The sequence below is a fragment of the Chiloscyllium plagiosum genome, chromosome 4 (assembly GCF_004010195.1).
Source record: "Chiloscyllium plagiosum isolate BGI_BamShark_2017 chromosome 4, ASM401019v2, whole genome shotgun sequence".
In the NCBI taxonomy this organism is placed as follows: domain Eukaryota; kingdom Metazoa; phylum Chordata; class Chondrichthyes; order Orectolobiformes; family Hemiscylliidae; genus Chiloscyllium; species Chiloscyllium plagiosum.
In genome coordinates this window covers 2,342,275-2,366,825 of record NC_057713.1, presented here as the reverse complement: position 1 = coordinate 2,366,825, position 24,551 = coordinate 2,342,275, and the positions used below count along the sequence as shown (strand labels likewise).

Sequence of the window (24,551 nt, the reverse complement as noted above, 5' to 3'; positions counted from 1 at the left end):
TTACCACAAAATATATCCCAGTGATCCAAGAACTTAAATCCTTGCTTCCTGCACCAGTTCCCCAGCCACACGTTCAAGTCCATTATCTCCCTGTTTCTGGCCACACTAGCCCGAGGAACTGGAAGCAAACCGGAGATAACCACCTTGGACGTCCTGCTTTTCAGCCTTCTTTCTAGTTCTCCGAACGCTATAGTATGTTCCTCCTCTTCTTCCCGACATCATTTGTGCCGACATGTACCACCACCTCTGGCTCTTCACCCTCATCCTTGAGGATTTCCTGCACTCTGTCCGCGATGTCTTTCACTCTAGCACCAAGAAAGCAACACACCATCCTTAAATCCCGTCTGCTGCCACAAACTCCCGGCTCTGCCATAGAGTGGGGTCGGGCAAGATCCAAGAGACCAATGCCCGGAGACTCACTAGTTGGAGCAAGGACAGGCTTTCCTGTGGCTATGTTGGATAGTCCAGGATGGTGTGTTGCCTCCCCTGGTGCCAGGGTCAAGGACATCTCTGAGCGGTTGCTTGGTATTCTGGTGAGCAGTCAGAGATTGTTGTACACATTGGTAGGAAAAGGGATAAGGTCCTGAAGCGTGATTATAGGGAGTTAGGCAGAAGGTCAAAATGCAGGACATCAAAGAAAGTAATTTCTGGACTACTTCCAGTACCACATGTTAGTGAGGGTAAGAATAGGAGGATTTGGCAGATGAACACGTGGATTGAGAGCTGGCGCAGGGGGCAGGGCTTCAGATTCTTGGATCCTTGGGATCTCTTCTGGGGTAGAGGTGACCTGTACAAGAGGGATGGGTTTCTCCTAAACTGGAGGGGAACCAATGTCCTGGTGGGGACATTTGATAGAGTCAATCCCCAGGGTTGAACTAATCTGGGGAGGAGGCTGGGGGGGTGGGAAGATCTAAAGTGGAGACGAAAGAGGAGCTTGAGGATAGCAGAGCAAGTTAAATACTAAAGGTAGTGCTGGTAATCCTAGTACTAGACAGGAAGCATGGGAAGTCTGAGTTACACTGCATTTATTTCAATGCAAGAAGCCTGACAGGTAATGAACAGGAGTATGGGACTGGGATATCATAGCTATTACAGAGACATGGCTGAGAGAGTGACAGGACTGGTAGCTCAATATTCCAGGGTATAGATAGATGCTATTGGAAGGATAGAGGAGAGGCAAGAGAGGAGGGAGAATGGTGTTTTTGATTCAGGAGAACATCATAGCAATACTGAAAGAGAATATTCTTCAGGGTACATTCACTGAGTCGATATGGGTGGAACTGAAAAATAAGAAGGAAGAAATCACTGATAGCATTGTACTTTAGGCCCCCCAGTTGTCAGCAGGAGATTGAGGAGCAAATTGTTCGGGAGATCACAGAGAGCTGCAAGAATAATACAGCTGCAATAGTAGGGGATTTTAGCTTTCCAAACACAGACTGGGACTGGTGTAGTGTTAAGGGCTTGGATGGGGATAAATTTGTTGAGTGTGTTCAGGAAGAATTTCTGATACAACATGTAGATGGTCCTACTATAGAAGGGGCAAAACCTGACCTCCTCTTGATAAATAAGGCAGGGCAAGTGACTGATGTGTTAGTAAGGGAGCACTTTGGGACCAGTGACCATAATTCCTATAGTTTTAAAGTAGCTATGGAAAAGGATAGGTCTAGTCCACAAGTTAAAGTTCTAAATTGAGGCAAAGCCAATTTTGATGGTCTTAGAGAGGAACTTTCAGAAGTTGACTGGGGGAGGCTGTTTGCAGGCAAAGGGACTTATGGGAAGTGGGAGGCATTCAAAAGTGAGTTAATGAGGGTTCAAAGCCAACACATTCCTGTTAGAGTGAAGGGTAAGGCAGGCAGGAGTAGGGAACACTGAAGGACTAGAGGTGTGGAGGCCCTGGTCAAGAAAAAGAAGGAGACATATGTCAGGTAGAGACAGCTGGGATCAAGTGAATCCCTTGAGAAGTATACAGGGTTTTGAAGTACACTTCAGAGAGAACTCAGAAGGGCTAAAAGGGGACACAAGATGGCTTTGAAGATAGGGTAAAGGAAAATCCAAAGGAATTCTACAAATGCATGAAGAGCAAAAGAGTAACTAAGGAGAGAATAGGGCCCCTTAAAGATCAACAAGGTCATCTACGTGCGGAGTGTTCTAGGTGAGATCCTAAATGAATATTTCTTGTCAGTATTTACCATCATGAAAGGTATGGATACTGGGGACCTTGGGGAAATAAATGGTGTTGTCTTGAAGAGAGTCCATATTCCAGAGAAGGAGGTGCTGAAAGTCTTTAAAACTCATTATGGTAGATCAATCCACAGGAATCTAATGAAGTGTATCCCAGGACTTGGTGGGAAGCTAGGGAGGGAATTGTGGGACCCCTAGAGGAGATATTTGTATCATCGAAAGCCATGGGTGAAGTGCCCGAAGGTTAGAGGGTGGAAAAAGTTGTGCCACTATTTAAGAAAGGCTGCAGGGAAATGCATGGGAACTGCAGACCAGTGAGCCTACAGTTTGTGGTGGGTAAGTTGTTAGAGAGGATTCTGAGAGATAGGATTGACACGCATTTGAAGAGGCAAGGACTATTTGGGATAGTCAGCATGGCTTTGTGAATTTGATTGAGTTTTTTGAAGGGGTGACCAAGAAAGCAGATGAGGGCAGTGTGGTAGACATGGACTGTAGCAAGGCCTTTGACAAGGTACCGCATGGTGGGTTGTTGAGTAAAATTAAATCTCATGGGCTTCAGAGAGAGCTAGCCAATTAGATACAAAATTGGCTTGAAAGGATAACATGATGGGGAGGTGCCAGTGTTGGACTGGGGTGGACAAGGTCAGAAGTCATATGAAACCATGCTATTTAAAATCACAAGCTTTCAGAGCGCTGCTCCTTCATCAGGTGACCAGTGTGACTTATGACCTTGAAAGGAGAAAGCTGAAGGTGGTGGTAGAGGGTTGTTTTTCAGATGGGAGGCCTGTGACCAGCAGTGTGTCACAGGAATTGGTGCTGGGTTCACTGTCATTCATCACTTATATAAATGATTTGGATGAGAATTTAGGAGGGATGGTTAGTAAGGTTGTAGATGACAACAAGATTGGTGGTATAGTGGAAAGTGAAGAAGGTTATTTAAAATTGCAAAGGGATCTTGATCAACTGGGTCAATTAGTCAGGGAATGGCAGATGGAGTTTAATTTGGAAAAATGCAAGGTGTTGCATTCAGAGTGGTTCAGAGTGCGGTGCTGGAAAAGCAGAGCAGGTCAGGCAGTATCCGAGGAGCAGGAGAATCAATGTTTCAGGCATAAGCCCTTCATCAGGAATCAGTGGTAGAGCCCTGGGAGAGTTATAGAACAAAGGAATCAAGGTGTATTGGTTCATAGCGCCTTGAAAATTGAAAGACAGGAGTTGGACAGGGTGCTGAAGGTAACATTGCTTTCATCGGTTACAGCATTGAGTCTAGGTTCAAAGTTTGTGAGAAGATTTGTAGCTTGGGTGCTCGTTGTTGTGGTTTTATTCGTCGAGCTGGGAATTTGTGTTGCAGACGTTTCGTCCCCTGTCTAGGTGACATCCTCTGAAGCTTCACAGGAGGCTCCCAAGCACTGAGGATGTCACCTAGACAGGGGACGAAACGTCTGCAACACAAATTCCCAGCTCGGCGAACAGAACCACAACAATGAGTCTAGGAGTTGGGACGTCTTATTGCAGCTGGACAAGACACCAGTGAGGCCACATTTAACATACTGCGTGCAGTTCTGCACGTTCTACTGTGTAAGGATAATATCAAACTAGAAACACTGCAGAGATGATTTATGAGGATGTTACCTGGACTGGAAGGTCTGAGTTATAAGGAGAAGCTGAATAGACTGGGATTTCTTTTTTCCCTGGACCATAGGAGACCTTACAGAGGTCTATAAAATTCTGACAGGCATCAATAAGGTAGATAGCCAACAGGTTTTCCCCATGTTTGGGGAGTCTAAAACTACAGGGCATAGGTTTAAGATGAGAGGAAAGAGGTACAAAAGAGTCCAAAGGGACATTTTTTTCACACAGAGGGTGGTGCGTATCTGGAACAGGCTGCCGGAGGTAGTGATGGAGGTCACTGAGAAACATTTGAACAGATCCATGGACGGGTAGGTGTGTAGGGATGTGGACCAAACGCAGGCAAATGGGACTAGATGGGGCCGGCATGGTGGCTCAGTGGTTAGCACCGCTGCCTCACAGTGCCAGGGACCCGGGTTCAATTCCCACCTCAGGCGACTGTCTGTGTGGAGTTTGCACGTTCTCCCCGTGTCTGCGTGGGTTTCCTCCGGGTGCTCCGGTTTGGGTCGGTGTGGACTTGTTGGGTCGAAGGGCCTGTTTCCACACTGTAGGTAATCTAATCTAATCTGTGGGTAATCTAATCTAATCAATGTGCAAACTGGCGACATGGACAAGTTGGGCCAAAGGGCCTGTTTCCCCATGCTGTAAACCGCTATGACCCTATGACACATGTAGAACAGTGCCATAATGATTTCTTCACTTTCACTACTAGGAGTGTAATTCCATCTTGGGGAAATGGTTCTTTCATGTAGTTTGTTAAATCCATAGCAGAATTCCATGCCATCAGTAAATGTGAAATCTTTGTGGAGGACAACTCCAATGTCCTATGGCCAATGTTTATCCCTGAACCAGGATGACCCAGAACGGATTATCTATTCATTGAGCACTGTGCCATTGATGGGAGCTTGCTGTGTGTAAATTAGCTGCCATCTATCCAATGTCACAGCTACAGTGACACATCATTGGTGTGAAATGTCTTGGAACGTCTTGAGGCTGTGTAAGGCTCGATATGAATGCAGGTGTTTGAATTTTGTTTTGCTTTGTCTGAATGGGTTAAGCACTGAAGGATAATTTCCATCCAACTGGGACTTTACGAGGATGCAACCACAAAACTAATGAGATATGGGGTGGAATATTAATTCTGAAATGAAATATTAATTCTGTTTCTCTCCTCTCTCAGGTGCTGCCAGACCTGCTGAGTTTCTCCAGCAATTGTTGTTTTATTTCAGATTTCCAACATCTGCAGTTTTTGCTTTTGTAAGATATGGGTGAAAATTAAATGCCATCACATGTTTCCTGAAAGCTGCCTGGCAATAACTGAGCTTCACCTCTCCGCTGTAGGCACCATGAGGAGAATCCTAGAGTTGCTGGTTGTTCTCATTGGGGCTGGGGCTCTCTCTGCCTGTCCGGAGAAATGTTTTTGCCATTTAAAACTTGTCGACTGTCGAGGCACTGCCCTGCAGAGCATCCCAGTGGACATCAATCCCAGCACACAGACATTATTCCTGGATGGTAACTCTCTGACTGGAATCCCTCTCAATTCCTTCAGCAACTTGGGACAGCTGAACTATCTCGGTTTATCTGGTAACCGTCTCGTCCTTCAGAATGACATCTTTGATCCTCTGCCAAGACTGCAGGCTCTGGATCTATCTGCAAACCACCTATCAGAACTCCCAGCAGATCTATTTGAAAACCTCTCCAATCTCACTTGGTTAAATCTAGCCAACAATAACTTACGCAGCATTCACCTAGAGAAGTCACTTACTAAACTGACCTACCTGGATCTGTCCAACAATAACCTCACAGTGCTCCGAGAAACATTTGAACATTTTCCTCAACTCGACACGCTGTATCTTAAGAATAACCAACTCAAGACACTCCCAGAGACAGGTTTTAGTCAACTGCTTCTCCTCAAAGTCCTTGACTTGTCAAACAACGAACTTAGCTTCCTACCTCCCCAGTTCCTCAGTCACCATCACAAACTGACCGACCTGCGATTAGACCACAACCAGTTCACAAACCTCATAGCAACTCTATTCTCCGAGCCGCATCATCTCCAGGATCTGACCATCTCGGGAAATGTCATCAGGAATTTTCCACCTGAGCTGATCGCTAACTTAACAAAACTATTGAAGCTCGACCTGTCCAGCAACTTATTAACATTTCTTCCACTGAACTTCCTTTCCAATCTCAGCGAGCTGCAACTGTTAAAACTGTCTGACAATTTCATTGACACCCTGGCAGCTGACACATTCAAATATAACCCGAAACTCCTTTATCTGTATTTAGATAACAATAACCTAAGGCACCTGCCGGTATTTGATGGACTTTCACAGTTAGAAGAGTTGGCCCTTTCCTTTAACAGCCTGCAGGGTTTTCCAAAGGGATTTGCTGATAACCTGGTAAAGCTGAACTGCCTTCAGGCCACTGACAACCTCATCGGGCAATGGGACGTCAGAGAGTTTGCAAATGTGTCCTCTGTGCTCCTGAGGAACAATCCAATCTGCACAGCCAAGGGCTCAGGAGGACAACCCACCAACATCGACTGTACAAAGACACAATGTTAATCAGCTTGAAAATGATTTTGAAAAGAATCCCCTTTCAGTTTTACATATTAAAATATCTGCTGATTTACACAAAAGCCTCTTGGCAGTGTGAGAACTTGGGTATTGCTAAAAAGAGAAACATTTTCAAAACTGGAGCTACATGCTGAGCAGCTGTTTCACATTGCTGTATGCTGAAGCCCCACGAAGAGTATTTCCACCAATAGGATGTAGCTATCTGGTCACATGGGAGCAAGGTCCCCACATGATGTCAGGGTCACACGCCATAGACTGTCGGTCATTGGCTGATCGAATCAAATAGGAGTTTCCTCCACAGCAAGGTCTGACCCAATCAGAGCCAACTTGTCAACCAATCAGCAGCTTTTCGTCCTGCAGTGTAAATTGTTGTGATGGTTTGAAATTTGGTATTCTTGCACTGGTCCTGATGAGGACAAAGCAAGAAGCTCAGAAACACACTTGTCTTTTCAATAATAATGACTATTAAAAGGAAGCAACTGAATTTGACTATTTATGAGTACACTGCATTATTTTAATAAACGCTGTTATTTCCAGATCAAAGTCTTGGCATATTAGCCCCTGTATTCTCATCTTTAATTTATACAGTTAATACGAACTCTGTAAATACCCCACAAATGATTGTCCCTAATGTGGCCTTAGTCTATTTTCCCCAATCAACCTCCTCTGGATCAATTAGGAGTGGGTAATAAATACTGACCCAGCTAATGGCACCCACATCCCTTTAACAAAAGAAGAGATTTGTTTATTCTGAGGAATGAAATAAACAGAAAAATGTGTAATCATGGTGTTTGCAGCCCTAAGAAGTCCCTGAGATGGGGGGAAATATTGGGGAGCCTGTGGAACTCTCTGCCACAGGAAGTGGTTGAGGCCAAAACATTGAATGTTTTCAGGAAGGAGTTAGATGCAGTTATTGGCGCCAAAGGGATCAAAGGATATGGGGGGAAATTGGGAACGGGACTGAGTCAGATGGTCAGCCATGATTGTATTGAAGGGAGGAGCAGGCTCGAAGGGCCAAATGGTCTACCTGCTGCTCCTATTTTCAATGCTGCACAGCAGCTTCCAGCTAACAAAGTACTTTTGAACTGAGTTCCCTGTTGGAATAAAAGAAGTATAAGGAACTAATAGGCACACAGCAAAATCCCCAGAAGCAGCAATGTGATTTCTTTAATAATCTGTTACATTTATGTGCTGCAGAAGCAATTTCAAGTCAAGTAGCTTCCAGTTATCTGAGAAAGTGCAACACATTAAGCCACTCGTAAGAGTCCATGGTATTGGGGGGTTATATGTTAGCATTAATAGAGGATTGGCTAACTGATGGAAGACATAGTTAGGATAAGGATACATTTTCAGGATGGCAACCTGTAACTAGTGGAGTATCACAGGGATCAGTGCTTGACCCACAATTATTTTCAATATATATTGATGTCTAATGAGCTTTGGTGCATTTCTGATGACAAGTCAATGCCAATATGACTTCACCACGCCTCCCCACCACCCCAAGGACTGCTCTTGAAGGCCACATTTGACCAAATATAAAGGAGCCCTATCAAAACTGGAGCCCAATGGAAATCATGAGTAAACCTATCCAGTGGGTGGAGTCAGATCTGACACACAGGAAGATGGTTGAGTAGAAACAAAAACAGAAATTCCTGATGAAACTCAGCAGATCTAACAGCATCTGTGCAGAGGGAAACAGAGTTAATGTTTTCAGTGGAGTGACCCTTCCCCGGAACGTTCGGAACTGATCAGAAGGATTAATGGACTCAAATGTTAATTCTGTACTGTCTTCACAAATGCTCCTCGATCTGCTGAGCTTCTCCAGCAATTTCTGCTTTCGCTTGTTTTAGATCTCCAGCACATGCAAGTATTTAGTTTTAGTTTAACATGGTCGCAAATGTTGGAGGTCAGTCATCTCACCTCCAGGACATCTCTGCAGGAGTTCCTCAGGGGAGTGTCCTAGGCCCAACCATCTTCAGCTGCTTCATCAATAACTTTCCCTCCATCATAAGGTCAGCAGTGGGGATGTTCGCCGATGATTACACAATGTTCAGCACCATTCACGACTCCTCAGATACTGAAGCAGTCCATGTCCAAATGCAATAAGATCTGGACACTATCCAGGTTTGGACCAAGCACAATTGAACCACGCAAGTGCCAGGGAATGGCCATCACTTGCAAGAGAGATTCCAACCATCTCCCCTTCGCATTTCATTACCGAATCCCTAACTATCAACATTCTAGGGGTTATCATTGACCAAAAAACACAGTGCCTACAAGGACAGGTCAGCGGGCAGGAATATTGCAGCACATAACTCACCTCCTGACTCCCCAGAGCCTGTCCATCATCAGCAAGAGTCTGAAATGTGATGGAAATACTCCCAACTTGCCTGGATGGGTGCAGATCCAACAACGCTCAAGAAGCTGCACACCATCCAGGACAAAGCAGCCCACTTGATTGGCAGCACATCCACAAATATCAACTCCCTCCACCACCGACACTCAGTAGCAGCAGTGTGTACCATCTACAAGATGCACTGCAGATATTCACCAAAGATCCTCAGACAGCACCTTTCAATCCCATGACAACTTACATCTAGAAGGACAAGGGCAGCAGATACATGGGAACACCACTCCCTTCCAGTTCCCCTCCGAGGCATTTATGCTCCTAACTTGGAAATATATCACTGTTCCTTCAGTCAAAACCCTGGAATTCCCTCCCCAAGGGCATTGTGGGTTTATCTACAGCACATGGACTGCAGCGGTTCAAGAAGGCAGCTCACCCACACTTTCTCAAGGGGCAACTAGGGACGGGGTAATAAATGGTGGCCAATGAGCCATACCTCAGCCCAAGAGTGAACTTTCAAAAAAAATGACTTGGGTGAGGGAAGTAAATGCACTGCAGCCACATTTACCAATGACACAAAAATAGTTGGGAGGCAAGTGATGAAGGTGAAACAAAGAGTCTACAGAGGGATATAGATAGGTTCAGGAGTGCACACCAACTTAGAGGTAGAATATAATGTGGGGAAATATGAGGTTATGCACTTTGGCAGGAAGAAGAGAAGCTGAATATTACTTAAATGGAGAGAGTCTGCAGAAAGCTATGGAACAGAGAGAATAGGGAGTTCCTGAGTTGGCACTGAAGATTATAGGGAAAGTAAATCGAATGTTGTTCTTTATTTCAAAGGGAATGGAGTATAATAGAGGGAGATTTTGCTAAAACAATCCAAGGCACGAGTCAGACTGCAGCTGGAATACTGGGAACAGTTTGGGACCCCTTACCTAAGAAATGATTGGATGCAATCTAGAGAAGGTCCACTTGGCTGGTGGAGGGACTGTCTAATGAGGAAAGAATGAGTCAGTTGGGCCTATATTCATTGGAGTTTATGAGAATGAGAGGTAACTGTATTGAAACATATAAGGTCTAAGGGGGCTGGACAGAGAACATTTGGGGAGTTTATTTTCTCATGTGGGAGAGTCTACAATCAGAGTTCTTATGTAGCGGGCACAATTTCAGAATAGCAGGTCACCTGGTTAAAACAGATGAGGATTTCTTTTCTCTCAGTGGGGAGTGAATCTGTGGAATTATTTACCAGAGGGCTGTCGAGGCTGGGACGTTGAGTATATTCAAGATTGAGATAAACAGATTTTTCATCAGGAAGAGAATCAAGTGTAATGGGGAAAAGTATTGAGGATTATCAGATTAGCCGTAATCTCATTGAATGGTACAACAGACTCGATGGGCTGAATGGCCTCCTTCGGTTATATGTCTTAATTGTGTAACTGCAAGTTGTAGGTTGAGCTGTGAAATAAAACAATGTGAGCTTTACAAGTAAACTGAATCCCATGCTGACCATGGCAAGAAAATACATCAGCCGATGAGAAATACTGGCTCAGCCTCATTTTCACACTTTAGAAAGGATGTGAACATGTCAGAGAGGACGATTACATGAATGGTTTTGGGAATGATAAATCATTGGTGGAAGGGTCAACAAAACAACAACCCAACTTAGATTTAAGCCAATTTCTCAAGCAATCGTGACACGAGGAGAAACCTTTTCATGAAGAAGGTGGTAACGGTCTGGACTGGACTGTCTGAGAGTGTGGTGGGGTCTGGTTCACTCGAGGCTTTCAAAATGGAATGAGATTATTATGTAAAAAGGAACATGGAATTAAGGACAGAAGGCAGGAGAGTGACAATCAATGAAATCCTCAGTTGGAAAGCTGTTCCAAACGTGACGGATCAAATGTCCTCCATTTCCACAGTGGGATGTTACAATTTCAGCTGCTGTTAATCCTGGTCAAGTCAGTTCCCAGAGTGAAACCCGGTTAGTTTTATCCTAACTTTTTGTTCAACCATGGAGGTCAGCTATTGAACACGTTCACAAGAGGTTGTTGTTATACTCTGAACACAAAGAAAAAATGTTTATTGAGGAAATGGAAACATGAAATATATTCCACTGGAGAAAACAGCTATAAAGATATCATTACAAATACCAAAAAAAAATTCAGATTCATTGTTATTGCTTCTATCTCTACAATATCTTTACAGCCAACCCTCACCTAAGATTTATCAGCATCTCCACACTCCGGCTGGCACAGTGTAATTAGTTTCATTCCAGTGAATTTCTGTGCTGCCACAAGGAGTTATTTTCCTTTAGCTGGTATCTCGGAGGTATTAAACTGTAAAGTAATTAATTTAATTCAGAGCAAATACAAGACTCCACCAACTCCACTTCCAGCAGCTCCTTTGCCAGATTCTCACTGGAGAGTTTAATACTTCAGCCTCCAGTCTGTAGCACACCTATACAGACTCACTGCTTTCTGCATTGTTCTGTCTCTCGGTATGGGCTTGGATCCCTGCACATTTTATTTTCTTTTGCCATTCTTTAATGCAGTAACCTGTTAACCCCCAGCTACTCGAGTCACGGTTGTAAAGTCTAATTAAAACGCAGATAAACAACATGTTTCCAGACACTTCAACACCAAGCCCACAAAATGTTAAGAATCCATGTCTCCTTGTTAACTCACAAAATACAACATATAAAGATATCCTTAACAAACATCTCTGTAATTCCTGTTTCTATCTTAAATGGCTGATGCCTCATTCTGAAGTGTGACTGTGTCCTGGACTCTCCAAACAGGGAACCCTGTCCTCAGTAACTAATCCGCTTGTAAAAGAACAAAGGGTGAGGGGGTGTAGATTTAAAGAGAGGTGCAAACGAAGTGAGGGTAATGAGAGGTTATCACACAGTAAGCAGTTAGGGTGTAGAATGCACAGTCTGATTATGGTGGAGACAGGTTGAATTGAGGCATTGAAGTGGGACATTGGATGCCACAGAGTCATAGAGATGTTCAGCACAGAAACAGACCCTTCGGTCCAACTCATCCATGCTGCCCAGATATCCTAACCTAATATAATCCACAACCACCTGATGAAGGAACAACGCTCTGAAAGCTAGTGCTTCCAATTAAACTTGCTGGACTATGACCTGATGTTGTGTGATTTTTAACCTTCTCTAGTCCCTATGCAGGGACATGGGGAAAAGGGAAGAGGTTGTTGCTGGCAAATGATGCTCATTTGAAGAGCTGGTATTGCCATAATGGGTTGAATGGCTTCCTTCTGCAATTCTAGTACAATTCTAGATTCTGTGAAAACCTGAGTATTGTGGAGAAGAAAAGACCCATTCTCGGACTGATCCGACCAGTTTACCGGAATGCTGATGTCAGCGGAAACTAACATTGACAGATATTTTAATCAACCTGTTCTGCAATTTAGTATTCAACTCCATTCTCCTGCCCACTCCCTTATCCCTCTAATCGCTAGAGACCAGGAATCTGTCTGGACCAGCCTTAAATATATTCAATAATGGAGCACCCCCAACTCTCTGAGAATGCACTACTCTCTGAGTGAAGACATTGTCCCCTTACTCTGAGACTGTGACCCTACTCCATGATACAGATTTCTCGACCAGTGGAGACTATCTCAACACTGACCCCATCAAGTCCCTTCAGAATCTTGCCTGTCTTAGTGATGTCACCTCTCATTTTGCCAAACTCCACAGAATGTGGTCCCAGTTTACTCATCATCTGATCCCAGGACCCTTCACCTTCGGTGTCAGTACAGCCCTCACTAAATGTGGGGACCAAAACTGCACACCGTTCAGGAGCGATCTCACAAAAGCCCTGTACAGTTGTATCAAAACTTCCTTATTCTTGCCTTATTCCTGCAGCTCCATTGCAATAAAGACCAACATGCAATCTGCCTTCCTAATTATTTGCTGTAGCAAGTAACTAAAAGTTGTGCCAACTGTTCCAGTAATCCCATGAACAAATGTTGAAATTTCATAACGTTTCATCAATGTGTTTTAGGGAAGGAAACCAGATGTCTGCTGACCTGTGACTGCACTTTTACTGCAAAATTAACTCTTAACTTCCCTCCGAAATGACCCATCAATGAAACTCAGCCAGATGAAAGCTGGTTACCAGGAATAGGCAATGATGCCAAGCAATCCCCACACATCAATGCCCAGAATGAAAAAAATTAATGCAACCACAAAAACAGAGTGTGCTGGAAAAACTCAGCAGGTCTGACAGTATCTGCAGAGAGAGAAACGGAATTTGTGACAAAATTCTGAAGAAGGTTTCAAAATGTTAACTCTGTTTTTCTCTCTGCTGATGCTGCCAGACCTGCTGAGTTTCTCCAACCATTTCTGCTTTTGTTTCAGATCTCTAGCATCCAGAGTTCTGTACCTGACAACTTGGTTTAATTTAACAACTTGGAATATCATTTCTTTTTGCCTCCTCAAATGGTAAACTGGCAGATCCAGGCGCAGATCCGATCAGTTTAAATCCAGTTATGGTCAACCTTTGTGTCTGTTCCCATCCATCCAAGTTGCTCATTACTACCACCTGTCTTTGAAATTGAAAGGCAACTTCATATATTTTACAAATAAGTGTGGGTCTTCAATCTGAAATACGAACAGAAATCTCCGAATGCCGATGTGGAATCTACTCTGGAAATGTTAAACCAAGTTATCTCAATGGTAGATGAACTTTGTGCTTTGTGATTATTTTCTGGGAAGGGGGAAGTTGATAACAGGAACCTGCAATCAGCTGAGAGACTGAAATGATGCAAACAGAGCAGACTCATCATTGATCTCGACTCCATTTGAACCCATCAACACAGAAAAAGACTTGCAGCTACCCATTACCTCACTGCCCCCTACAACCCCCCTCAAACCCAGCGATCCGATCTGTACATTGTACAAATACCACATTGCTGTGCAATGCTGGGAAAAGATTGCTGGGATTTCTGCTTTGTGACTGAAGGAGGTTGGGTAAAGGAAACAGAGTTTTGCAGCTCAGAGAGTGTATCACAAATGCCAAACAGGGAACTACCCTTCCCTAACCCCAACAGAATTACAAAGATATTCAAAGATTGATTTGGGCTTGGGGAAGGAGCGAGGGATTGGGAATTACCAGACAACATTTTCAAAGGGTCAGCATTGACATAATGGCGGTCCATTGTTGAACAGCTGGTTTGTGCTGTGGAATGATGCCAACAGCATGGGTTCAAGCCAGAGATCCAAGATGGCGGCGACCCAGCAAGACTGAGTCTATAGTGCTCCTCCCAAGACTTGGGCAAAGTGGGTCTCTCGCCTCCACCACACTCACCAAATCATTTAAAATAGTTTTTACTTAATGTAATTAGTTGCTCGGTACTAAATTTAAACAGTCTAGTCTCCTGCAAAAATGACTAAAGGGAAAGGAGCCCGCAGTTCTCAGCAGGCAGGAACCCCTCACCCACCCTCCCCAGCTGCAACAGAGGCGTCCGCAGCTGCCCCGGGGGACTTACCTATGGTGGCGAGCTTCGTGGAAGTAATTTCCAAACTTGACGCGAAGATCGACGCCTTCATCGAAGAGCATGGGTTCAATTCCCGCACCAGCTGAGGTGACCATGAAGGACTCTCCTTCTCAACCTCTCTGCTCGCCTGAGGCAGGTGAAACCACCACCCGTCATCTCTCTATCTCTAATGAGAGAGCTGCCCAATGATTGGGTAAGACTACGGTGGCTTTATCCTTTAATGGCTGAATGGCCTTTTTCACTGTTGTAAGATTCTAATTATTGTTAATTTTTCTTCCTACGTGGGCCGTGGACATGGCTGTCAAGGCCAAAGTTTGTCATCCATGTCTACATGTCCTTGAACTAAGTGACACGCTGGGGCATTCCAGAGGGGAACTATGACTCAACAATGTTGCCTTGTGCCTGGAGTCACATGTAGACCAGACTGGGTAAGGATAGCAGATTTCCTTCTCTAAAGGGCAAAAGTAAGGCCGATTCCTTTTCTGAAAGGCATCATGAGGCCAACTTTTAATTCCTGAGTTTATCGATTTCAAATTTCACCAGGTACCTCAGAAGGATCCAAACCAGTCCCCAGAACATTAATCTGGGGTTCAGGACGACTAGCACATTACCATATGTCACTGCCTCTCCTCAGCTGTTGCGTCATGTTGCCACAGTGGAACTGCTGACACATTAACAGTGTGACTGCAAAGTCAACCAGACCCACACACTCCAGATAAACCCCCAGTTACTGACAGTGAACCATTCTTCGGTGTTCTTTAGCTGTGATTTAATGATTCGGCAGAACTTGCCCAACAATCCTGGGTATGCTATGGCTTCACTAATAATCAGGTTGAGATATCTGCAACTCCTGGCTTACAGACACAGTCCTGTGCTTGAGTAAGTTTGCAAAGTCATCCGTATGCAAGTTGGAACAAAACTGAAAATAGCCATTTGCAAATACAATGTTTGCATAATGAATCTTTAAAATTAATATTAAGAGGTCTGGTTCAAGTTCAGTAACACTGTTACTCCCTATGGTGTTTCTGCTAATTGACCTGCTAGTCAATCATTACCCTGTTCTCCTGTTGTGTAAATGGTTGTGAATCATTCTGAAGAAGGGTCACTGGCCCAGAAACATTAACTCTACTTTCTCTCCACACCTGTCCGACCTGAGCTTTTCCAGTAATTTCTGTTTTTGCTGTTGTGTAAATTGCTGCAATGGCTTGACATTTTGCATTCTTACATTTGTCCTCATGAGTGCAAAGCATCAGTTTCTTTTCAGTGATATTCACATTGTGACCAAGTGAGTGACTAGCCGGTCTGACCTGCTAACCTCGTTCATTAATGAACTGAAAGCTGACAACAAAACGGGGTGAGCCACCCTGTGGCTCAACACTTCAACTCCCCCTCCCACTCCACCAAGGATATGCAGGTCTTTGGACTCCTCCATCGCCAGACCACAACAACACAACGGCTGGAGGAAGAGCGCCTCATCTTCCGCCTAGGAACCCTCCAACCACAAGGGATGAACTCGGATTTCACCAGTTTCCTCATTTCCCCTCCCCCACCTTGTCTCAGTCAAATCCATCGAACTCAGCACCGCCTTACTAATCTGCAATCTTCTTCCTGACCTCTCCGCCCCCACCCCACTCCAGCCTATTACCCTCACCTTGACCTCCTTCCACCTATCGCATTTCCAACGCCTCTCCCCCAAGTCCCTCCTCCCTACCTTTTATCTTAGCCTGCTGGACAAACTTTCCTCATTCCTGAAGAAGGGCTTATGCCCAAAACGTCGATTCTCCTGTTCCCTGGATGCTGCCTGACCTGCTGCGCTTTTCCAGCAACACATTTTCAGCCCTGGGTAAATATGCCAAGATTTCTGCAATTGTGTTGGAAGCTAAAAACAGCTTGTTCTGACAATGTATTCCACTAAAGGCAAGACTCGTGTCCATGATGAGTATTGGTGCCTTCAATGTGGGTGAGAAAAGCTGAGTAGGATCGATGAATTTCCAATACTTGGAAACTGAGGAATGATAACTTTGTATGAAGGTGACAGGAATCAGCCTCAGAGATGTACAGGCCCTGAGTGTCACAACCTTCCTATGCAGTTCCAACTGAGGGAAGAAAGCTGACAGATTTTGATATTAAGATGTACTTAGATGCATCCTTCTCCTATCGTTTGAATAAACAACAAAGTTTGTTGTGTGTGCAACATCGGGAAGTGTTGCATTTATATAGCACCCTTCTGATGTTTGTACAAGTTATTATAAAGTCACCCAGAGAATTTCATGGAGGTAGGCATCTGGAAACCGAGCAGCTGGAGGGTGTGATGTCCCTCCCTCCCTCCCTCCCACAGGGACCAGGCAGCACAGCTGGAGTCAGTATGGCCAATCTGCCTCTTTACGAGAGCTATCCAACTTGAGCAGGAGCTGCAGAGCAGTGGCTGGGAAGGAGCAGTGGGTGATGTCCTTGTCTCTGGGAAATAAGCTCTGGGGGTTTGGGGCCAAGGAACCATGTGCTGGGATTTGGTTGAGCCTCAATTTGCCAATGGCAATGCCTGAAACAGAACTGAGCCAAACCGAGACGCCTGGTATACTACTGCTTTTATTCTGTCACAATCCCACAGTGTGTTTCGGTTTAAGAGAGGCTTAGCAGACTGACATGATATTAAAGCGCTAAAATCGACATTGGTTACTGTTAAACAGATCAACATATTAATCAATGATCATTAATTTAATTAATCATGAAATGTCCTTACAATAACCCTGCAATTTTATCCTTTTCATGCATTGATCCAACACCTTTTGGAAAGTTCCTGTTAAATCAGATAGGCAGGTTGTTCTCTGAATAGTAATAGATTGGGAAAGGGAGAGGTGCAATGAGACCTGGGTGTCCTTGTACACCCATTACAAGTCACCATGAGAGTGCAGCTAGTAAATAGTATAGCAAGAGGATTCCATTACAGGAGGAGGGATCGAGTCAGAGTGATTGACAGCACAGTGAAAAGCCCTTTGGCCCAAGGGATAGCTTGCTGCAACTGTAAGGATCTTGGTGAGACCATAGGATGATGGGGGTATCTCATAGAGACCAAAACATTCTAACACAGGATGTTCCTGATGACCAGGGAGTCCAGAACCATAGGTTACAGTCTAAGGATACGGGATAGGATGGAGGTGGGGAGAAATGTCTTCACCCAGAGAGTGCGGAGCCTGTGGAACGTTCTGCCACAGGTAGTAATTGAGGCCAAAACATTGAATGTTTTCAAGGAGGATTTAGATATAATTCTTATGGTTAAAGGTATCAAAGGATATGAGGAGAAAGTAGGAACAGGGAACTGAGTTGGATGATCAGTCGCCATCATCATGAATGGTGCAGCAGATTCAAAGGGCCGAATAGCCTACTCCTATTTTCTATGTGACTATATTTAGTAAATCATTTCCACCACCATAAAAGCATTTGATACCATTCCATCTCATCAGGTACTGAAACCCTCATCTTACCTCCAGACTCGACTGCACCAACCTGTTGCTATTTGGCCTTCATTAGACTCCCCTGATAAAGTTTGAGCTCATCCAAAACTCTGCTGCTGATCCAGCAACTCTCACCAATTCCTGTTCACCTATCACACTCAATGTTTACTGATGTTAGAGCCCAGTTCAGCAATGACTCAATTTTAAAACGCTCATTCCTGAATCAAATCTTTCCATAGCATCTCTGCTGCTGATCCAGCAACTCTCACCAATTCCTGTTCACCTATCACACTCGATGTTTAGAGCCCAGTTCAGCAATGACTCAATTTTAAAACGCTCATTCCTGAATCAAATCTTTCCATAGCATCTCTATCCCCAGCACCTCCTCCAGTTCGATAAGCCTCTGTGATCCCTACATTCCTTTGAACTTGCCATTCTCGTTTCTTCACTCCAACACTGGCAGCTATATCTTTAACTGCCTGTCTGCTGTCACCTCAGGAATTTTCTGTCTAGACTTTCTAGACTCTCTGGGGTGGTACGGGGGCTCAGTGGTGAGCACTGCTGCCTCACAGCAACAGGGTCCCAGGTTCGATTCCAGCCTCAGGTGACTGTCTGTGTGGAGTTTGCACATTCTCCCTGTGTCTGTGTGGGCTTCCTCTGGGTGCTCCGGTTTCTTCCCACAGTAAATTGGCCATGCTAAATTGCCGATAGTGTTAGGTGCATCAGTCAGTGGGAAATGCGTCTGGGTGGGTTACTCTTTGGAGGGTCAGTGTGGACTGGTTGGGCTGAAGGGCCTATTTCCACACTGTCAGGAATCTAATCATTTCACTTCACTGCTTTCTCCTTCGAAACAAGAGTTGACCAATGGATGGTATGGGGGCTCAGTGGTTAGTACTGCTACTTCAGAATACCAGGAACCCAAGTTCCATTCCACCCTCGTGCAACTGTGTGAAGCTTGGACATTCCCCCCATGTCAGTGTGGGTTTCCTCCCATAGTCCAAAGGATGTACAGGTTAGATTGATTAGCCATGGTGGGAGGGTCAGTGTGGACTTGACGGGCCAGATGACCTGCTTCCACACTGTAGGGACTCTATGAATAAGCATTGCCCTGGATTCACTCCCATCCCATGAAATAAATAAGAATGAGCTCCTTTAAGGTTTCCTCTTTATTAGTCACCTCACATTTCTTAAGCTTTATGTCAGATTGATGCCACTCCTTTATAAACACAACCTGCATACTTTGCACTGATTCCTCCTGCACTATAAACATTGGAGTGTAAAAATACAAACCAGTAAATACCAAGATTAATGTCAGGAATCTCTCTCTCTACAGCTGCTCACAGTTGGGATTTATCCCAGCTCCACAAATCCAGCTGAGGATGAAGTGACCTGGGAGTTGTGATTCTCATTGTGGGCTGGCAGGGTTCCCTGGGGTAAGAGGGGAGGCTGCTGAGGGCAGCAATCACCCTGCACACTGGCACAGTACTGAAAGAATCATACCCCCATCCAAAGGCAAACCAACCTCTTCCATAGGTGTAGGAGAAAGTGACGACTGGAGATGCTGGAGCTCAGAGTCGAGAGTGTGGTGCCGGAGATTATATGTTTTGGGCATAAGCCCTTACATTGATTCTCCTGCTTCTCAGATGCTGCCTGACCTGCTGTGCTTTTCCAGCACTACACTCTCAACTCTTCGATAGATGTCCCAGGCTATCTAGACAGACAGACAGACACTTGTTAATCAGGGGACCCAGATAATGTTCTGGGGACCCAGGTTTGAATCCCACCACAGCAGATGGGGAATTTGAATTCAATCCAAAAAAATCTGGAATTAAGAGTCTATTGGTGCTCATGAATCCATTATCAGTCGTCAGGAAAAACTCCATCTGGGTCACAAATGTCCTTTAGGGAAGGAAACTGCCATCCTTACCTGGGCTGGAATACATGTGACTCCAGACCCACAGCAAGGTGGTTGACTCATAACTGCCCTCTGAGCAATCAGGTACAGGCCATAAATGCTGCCCTAGCCAGTGGCAGCCTCAGCCCATGAATCAATAAAGAAAGAAGAAATAGGAGGCACTGTCCTTAGCAGAATGACCCCTGGCTTTTAGCCACACCCACCATGATAGAGAGACGCTCCATTGAAAATCCTGGCCCGAGTCTTAGTGTGATACATTCACAAGGTATTGTTCATGGAGAACAGTCCACACTGAAGATTATAGTCTGTAAAGGAGATGGGATTGAATGTCAGGCATGGACTCCTCAGAAGCTGCTCCATGACCCTCCCAGTAAATAAACCGCGGCTTCATAGGGGAGATCATCTACAGTTTCTGGTTCCTGATCTTTGATGAGTTGAGTCCAGAGATTCACATGTGACCCAAATGTCGTTGGACAGCAACGCTCACTGCATCCATTCTCTCCTGAGCCTGGGACGAGTGGTAAGAGGGAAGGGGTGGGTACAGAGTCCTCGTGATCACTGAGTCGATGCTCTCTGTTTGCCAGCTGCATTGTGTACTGCCACCTGCATCTGAAGTACCAGAGAGTTCCTGCCAGGTAAGGTCAGGGGAGGTTCTTGACCCCCCCCCCCCAGGACATTAAAATCCTTGGCTCACTCAACAACCTGACAGCCATACAGTCATAGAATCATAGCTCCTGGGTTTTTTAAAACTAAATTCTAATTCAAACTGCTCCCCGTGTGAGTTGAACTTGATCAATAGATTATTGGTCGTGTGACTGGATCACCGTGATTCTAAAACCCACAGTACCCCACCATCATCCACCCCCCACAAACTCTCCATCCATGGTAAATATGCTGCTGAGACAATACCTTTGGAAGATCTCTAAAAACCGGTGAATTGCTGTCACCTCCTCCACTGAATTCTGTTTCTGGGCTCAGCCAGAGAGATGCCAGCAGCGTGGGTTCAATTCCCACACTGGCGGAGGATACCAGGAAGCTCCTGAAGCACAGCTGGTTTACCTGGACAAGGTGCAGCTGTTCACAGGGAGGGAATTAGGAATGGGCAAAACCAGCCTGCCAAAGAATGCAACGCCCTCCCACTCAGGTCAGGTACTATGAACTGAATCCTTCAAGGACCAGAGGCCTGAAAATATTTCAGGATGAAAGGCCCTAACAATATCTAATTGGATTTATCTGCTGAAAAAAGGAGCCACACTCACCACTCACCTGCAGACAGAGCGAGCGGGTATTATCCAGACTCCCTTGTGTGCTGTACCTCTCTCCATCCTGGCCCACCCACCAACCAGTTGAACTGGTGTTTGTTTGTTGGACAGGGGTGGCCAAAGTTAAAAATCACACAATGCCAAGTTATAGTCCAACAGGTTTATTTGGAAACACGAGCTTTCACAGCACTGCTCCATCAACCACACTTGCCCTTCCCCAGGCTGCACCACAGATATGGTATTGGTTTTGATTATTTTATTAAAATAACTGCACTAAAATCACACAGGGCTCTGCCCCAGAATGTACTTCCCTTAAAATGAATGTTAACTCCTGCTGTTACAAACAGAGGCACTGACAGCTAAATCTGGGACTCAGTTTAAAGGTTTCACCCAAAGAAGACGACTCGACACTCCTTCAGCACTGACCCTCTGACAGTGCGGCACTCCCTCAACACTGACAATCCAACAGAGCGCACCCTCTCAGCACTGACCCTCCGGCACTGAGACACTCCCAGTGTACTGACCCTTCCACACTGCAGCGCTCCCTCGACAGTGGATTGGAGTTTTGCTCCAGTGTCTGGACTGGGGCTTGAACCTGTGACGCTCTGACTCTGAGATGAGAAGGTTCCTCGCTGAGTCATTGGTTAAAGCATTAATTACATCCAAACATTGTGGAAAAACCCTCCAGAGAATTGTTGCACCATCAAGGAAAAAACTAGTCTTAAGTTCTCCCATTTAATGAGTACTTTCCCTGACCTCCTGGGATTGCTGAGCCTTAGCCTGCAGTTCCTCCATTCCATTGCGAATATGTTGAATGATTGGTTTGTCAGCACTTGACTCTGCTAGTGTCAATGCCTCTTCATAAACACATCTGGCTTCATGATAGTCCCCTGTTGGTAAAGCAGAAGGAAATCAGAGGTTCAATGTTGAAAAAGACACTTGCAGTTTCCTAAAGCACAGGAGGAAATTATTTGGCACATCAAGTCTATAATGGCTCCCAATGCAGCATTTCAGCAAGCCTCACACCCTCAGCCTATCCCTAAAATCCCACACGGTCATTGCTTTTTGAAATCCTTCTTCCTTGCTGCTTCCAGCCCACTCACACGCAGCTTGTTTCTTGGCATTACCGCTCACTGTATTGAAACCTTTTCTTCACACCTTCCCCACCAACCCCTCAGACTTGACCCACCATCTCTTTCCCAAAACGTTCCATCAGTGTCACCCTGTACTATCGGTGAATGGTTACAGTGCAAGAAGAGGCCATTCAACTAGCGTGTCTGTACTGGCTCTCCAATGGAGCAACATAACTCGATTAATTTTCTGCCCCTTCTCCCTAAAACCTTGCACACTTGCCCTGGTTATAATAATTGAATTGCCTATCAAAAGCCCCGATTGAAGCAGCCTACACCACACACTCAGGTAGTGCAGTCCACAGGGCTTTTGCCCAAAACGTCGATTTTACTGCTCTTCGGATGCTGCCTGAACTGCTGTGCTCTTCCAGCACCACTAATCCAGAATCTGGTTTCCAGCATCTGCAGTCATTGTTAGTGCAGTCCACAACCCAACCACTCGCTGTGTGGAAACGTAACTCCTCACTTTCACTGCTTCTTTTGCCAACTCCTTAAACCTGGATTCTCTGGTTTTCGGCAGTTTCTTCCTGCCCAGATCCCTGTGCCGTAGCTAAACCGGTCACAGTGTTGCCCACCTTTGACCCAGTGCCCCTTCCAACTTGTTGCAGTAAAGAGAACAGGCCCAGCTCCTCCACCACAGTCTTGTTCATGACCACTTTCAGCCAGCTGGCTCCTGAGGCTCTGAGATTTTGGGAATTTTCTCAGAGGGTTCTAGATGCTCCATTGAGAACACTGGAGATCAAAATCCAAACTAGTCTGGTATCCCAGGGAATCAAGAGCTACTTGGAGCCAGTGGGAGTGAAGTAGTGGTCGATGATCAGCGCTGATTGTATACAACAGAGAAACAAGCTGAGCGACCAGGCAGCCTTCTGTTTCTTACCTTATGGTCTTAAATTCCCTTGCTCAGCCTCCCACTTGGAAGATGCTTCTTTTAGTCACCTGTCCTAATATCTCCTGTATGTGCGTGTCTCAGTGTCAAATGTTCTTTAACCTGCTTCACAGGAAGTCTGAATAATGTGATTTCCTAGTTTACTGGCATTACAGAAATGCAGAAAATGCTCTTCACTTGCCTGGTTGAGAGCAGCTCCAACACTGAAGACAAGACAGCCCATTTAGTTATATACCGTCAGCAGTGTGTACCATCAACAAGATGCACTGCAGAAACTTGCCAACATTTCTTCAAGCAGTACTTTCCAAGGCTGTGTTTATTACAGATGGAACAGGGCAGTAGGTAGCTGGAAACACCATCCTCTGCAAGTTAAGCTTACCCGGCGCAGGATTCCCAGCCTCTGACTATAGCCACTGTTCATTTGGTGAGTCCAGTTCTGTTTTTGGTCAAGGATTGTGATAGTGGAGGATTTAGTGATGGTAACACCATTGAATGTCAAGGGGCAGTGGTTAAATTGTCTTCATTGGTGATGGTCATAATTGCCACTTATGAGCCCAAACCTGGATAATTTCCAGATCTTGGTGCATTTGAACACGGACTGCTTCAGTATCTGAGTCGTGAATTGTGCTGTACACTCATCGGCGAACATCTGCACTTCTGACCTTATTAATGAAGGCGATTGGGCTGAGGACACTACCCTGAGGAAAACATGTGGAGGAGACCTGGAGCTGAGATGACTGACCTCCAACAAACACAACCAACTTCCTGTGTGCCTGGTATGACAGTTGGGCTCGGGTCCTCTTGCTTACACAGTGTTCAGAGAGAGAACAGCATGATTGAAAGTGAGGCCAGTAAAGGGACTGCAAGGGCAGAATCTAAAATCCCTGGAAATGTTCTTACTGCTGAGCAGAGCTCTGAGCTCTCATACACGATCGCAGCTTCTGGAAATGGTGTGTCAGAACGCCTGCACTGCACACAGCTTACAGTGAGGGAATGATGGCTTTCAGTCACTAATGGACAGCCATGTAACAGGAAGCACACCACAGGCTGGGGCACTTGTACAAGACCAAGGCAGAGCGTCCATGGTTTATGAAAGAGAAACCCTGTTGATCAGAGTTCTTTGAGAAGGTGACACATGTGATGTACCAAGGGGAACCGGTGGATTTACTTAGATTTCCATTTCAACAGGTGCCATGTAAGATTATTGTGGGAAATGAAAGCTCAATGTAGGTGCTGTTACTGTGGTGGGACTAGAAAAAAAAAGCGACCCTTCCCCCTTTTCTCATGGTAATGGAGTGCGAGAACCCATTTCCCCCCCCACCCCCCAACATCAGCCCCACCCCCCCATCCCATACCATGGTGGTTCAGCACTGCCGTTACCTCTGTGCATGAGCACTCTGGCCAGGTTACTGAGAATCACACATTGGTCTGGGTGGCTGGTCTCTCTCGCCAGGTTTGAGGCTCTTGTGGCATATTCATAGGCTCGATCCTGATGGCCCGTCATATCCAGTACGGTGGCCAGATCGTTCATCAGCACAACGGTCTGTGAGAGACAGCGTGGTGAAGGGGGGGAAAAGAGAGAGAGAGACACACACACAGCAAGACACAGCAGAGGAAGGGGGGGGGGGGGGAGAGAGAGAGACAGCA

General features: G+C 45.4%; 2 protein-coding genes across 5 annotated transcripts in view; one reads left to right on the top strand and one right to left on the bottom strand.

Annotated features, from left to right (window-relative positions):
- The window catches only part of LOC122548806 (carboxypeptidase N subunit 2-like), an 11,787-nt gene extending 4,832 nt beyond the window's left edge, over positions 1-6,955 (top strand). The window contains exon 2 of one of the 3 annotated variants that reach the window (XM_043687584.1): positions 5,149-6,955. In XM_043687584.1, the coding sequence (XP_043543519.1) occupies positions 5,149-6,374 (1,226 nt within the window). In that variant the 3' untranslated portion in view covers positions 6,375-6,955. Of the gene's footprint in view, positions 1-4,987 lie in introns of all 3 variants that reach the window. The other 2 variants (XM_043687585.1, XM_043687586.1) reach the window with 2 other exon arrangements.
- Positions 6,956-21,030: 14,075 nt separating this feature from the next.
- Positions 21,031-24,551, bottom strand: part of ttc19 (tetratricopeptide repeat domain 19) — a 36,135-nt gene continuing 32,614 nt past the window's right edge. For both annotated transcript variants that reach the window (XM_043687583.1, XM_043687581.1), the window contains exons 8-9: positions 24,285-24,447; positions 21,031-21,775 (exon numbers count right to left, since the gene is read on the bottom strand). In XM_043687583.1, coding sequence (XP_043543518.1) covers positions 21,621-21,775; positions 24,285-24,447 — 318 coding nt within the window. In that variant the 3' untranslated portion in view covers positions 21,031-21,620. The remainder of the gene's footprint in view (positions 21,776-24,284; positions 24,448-24,551) is intronic.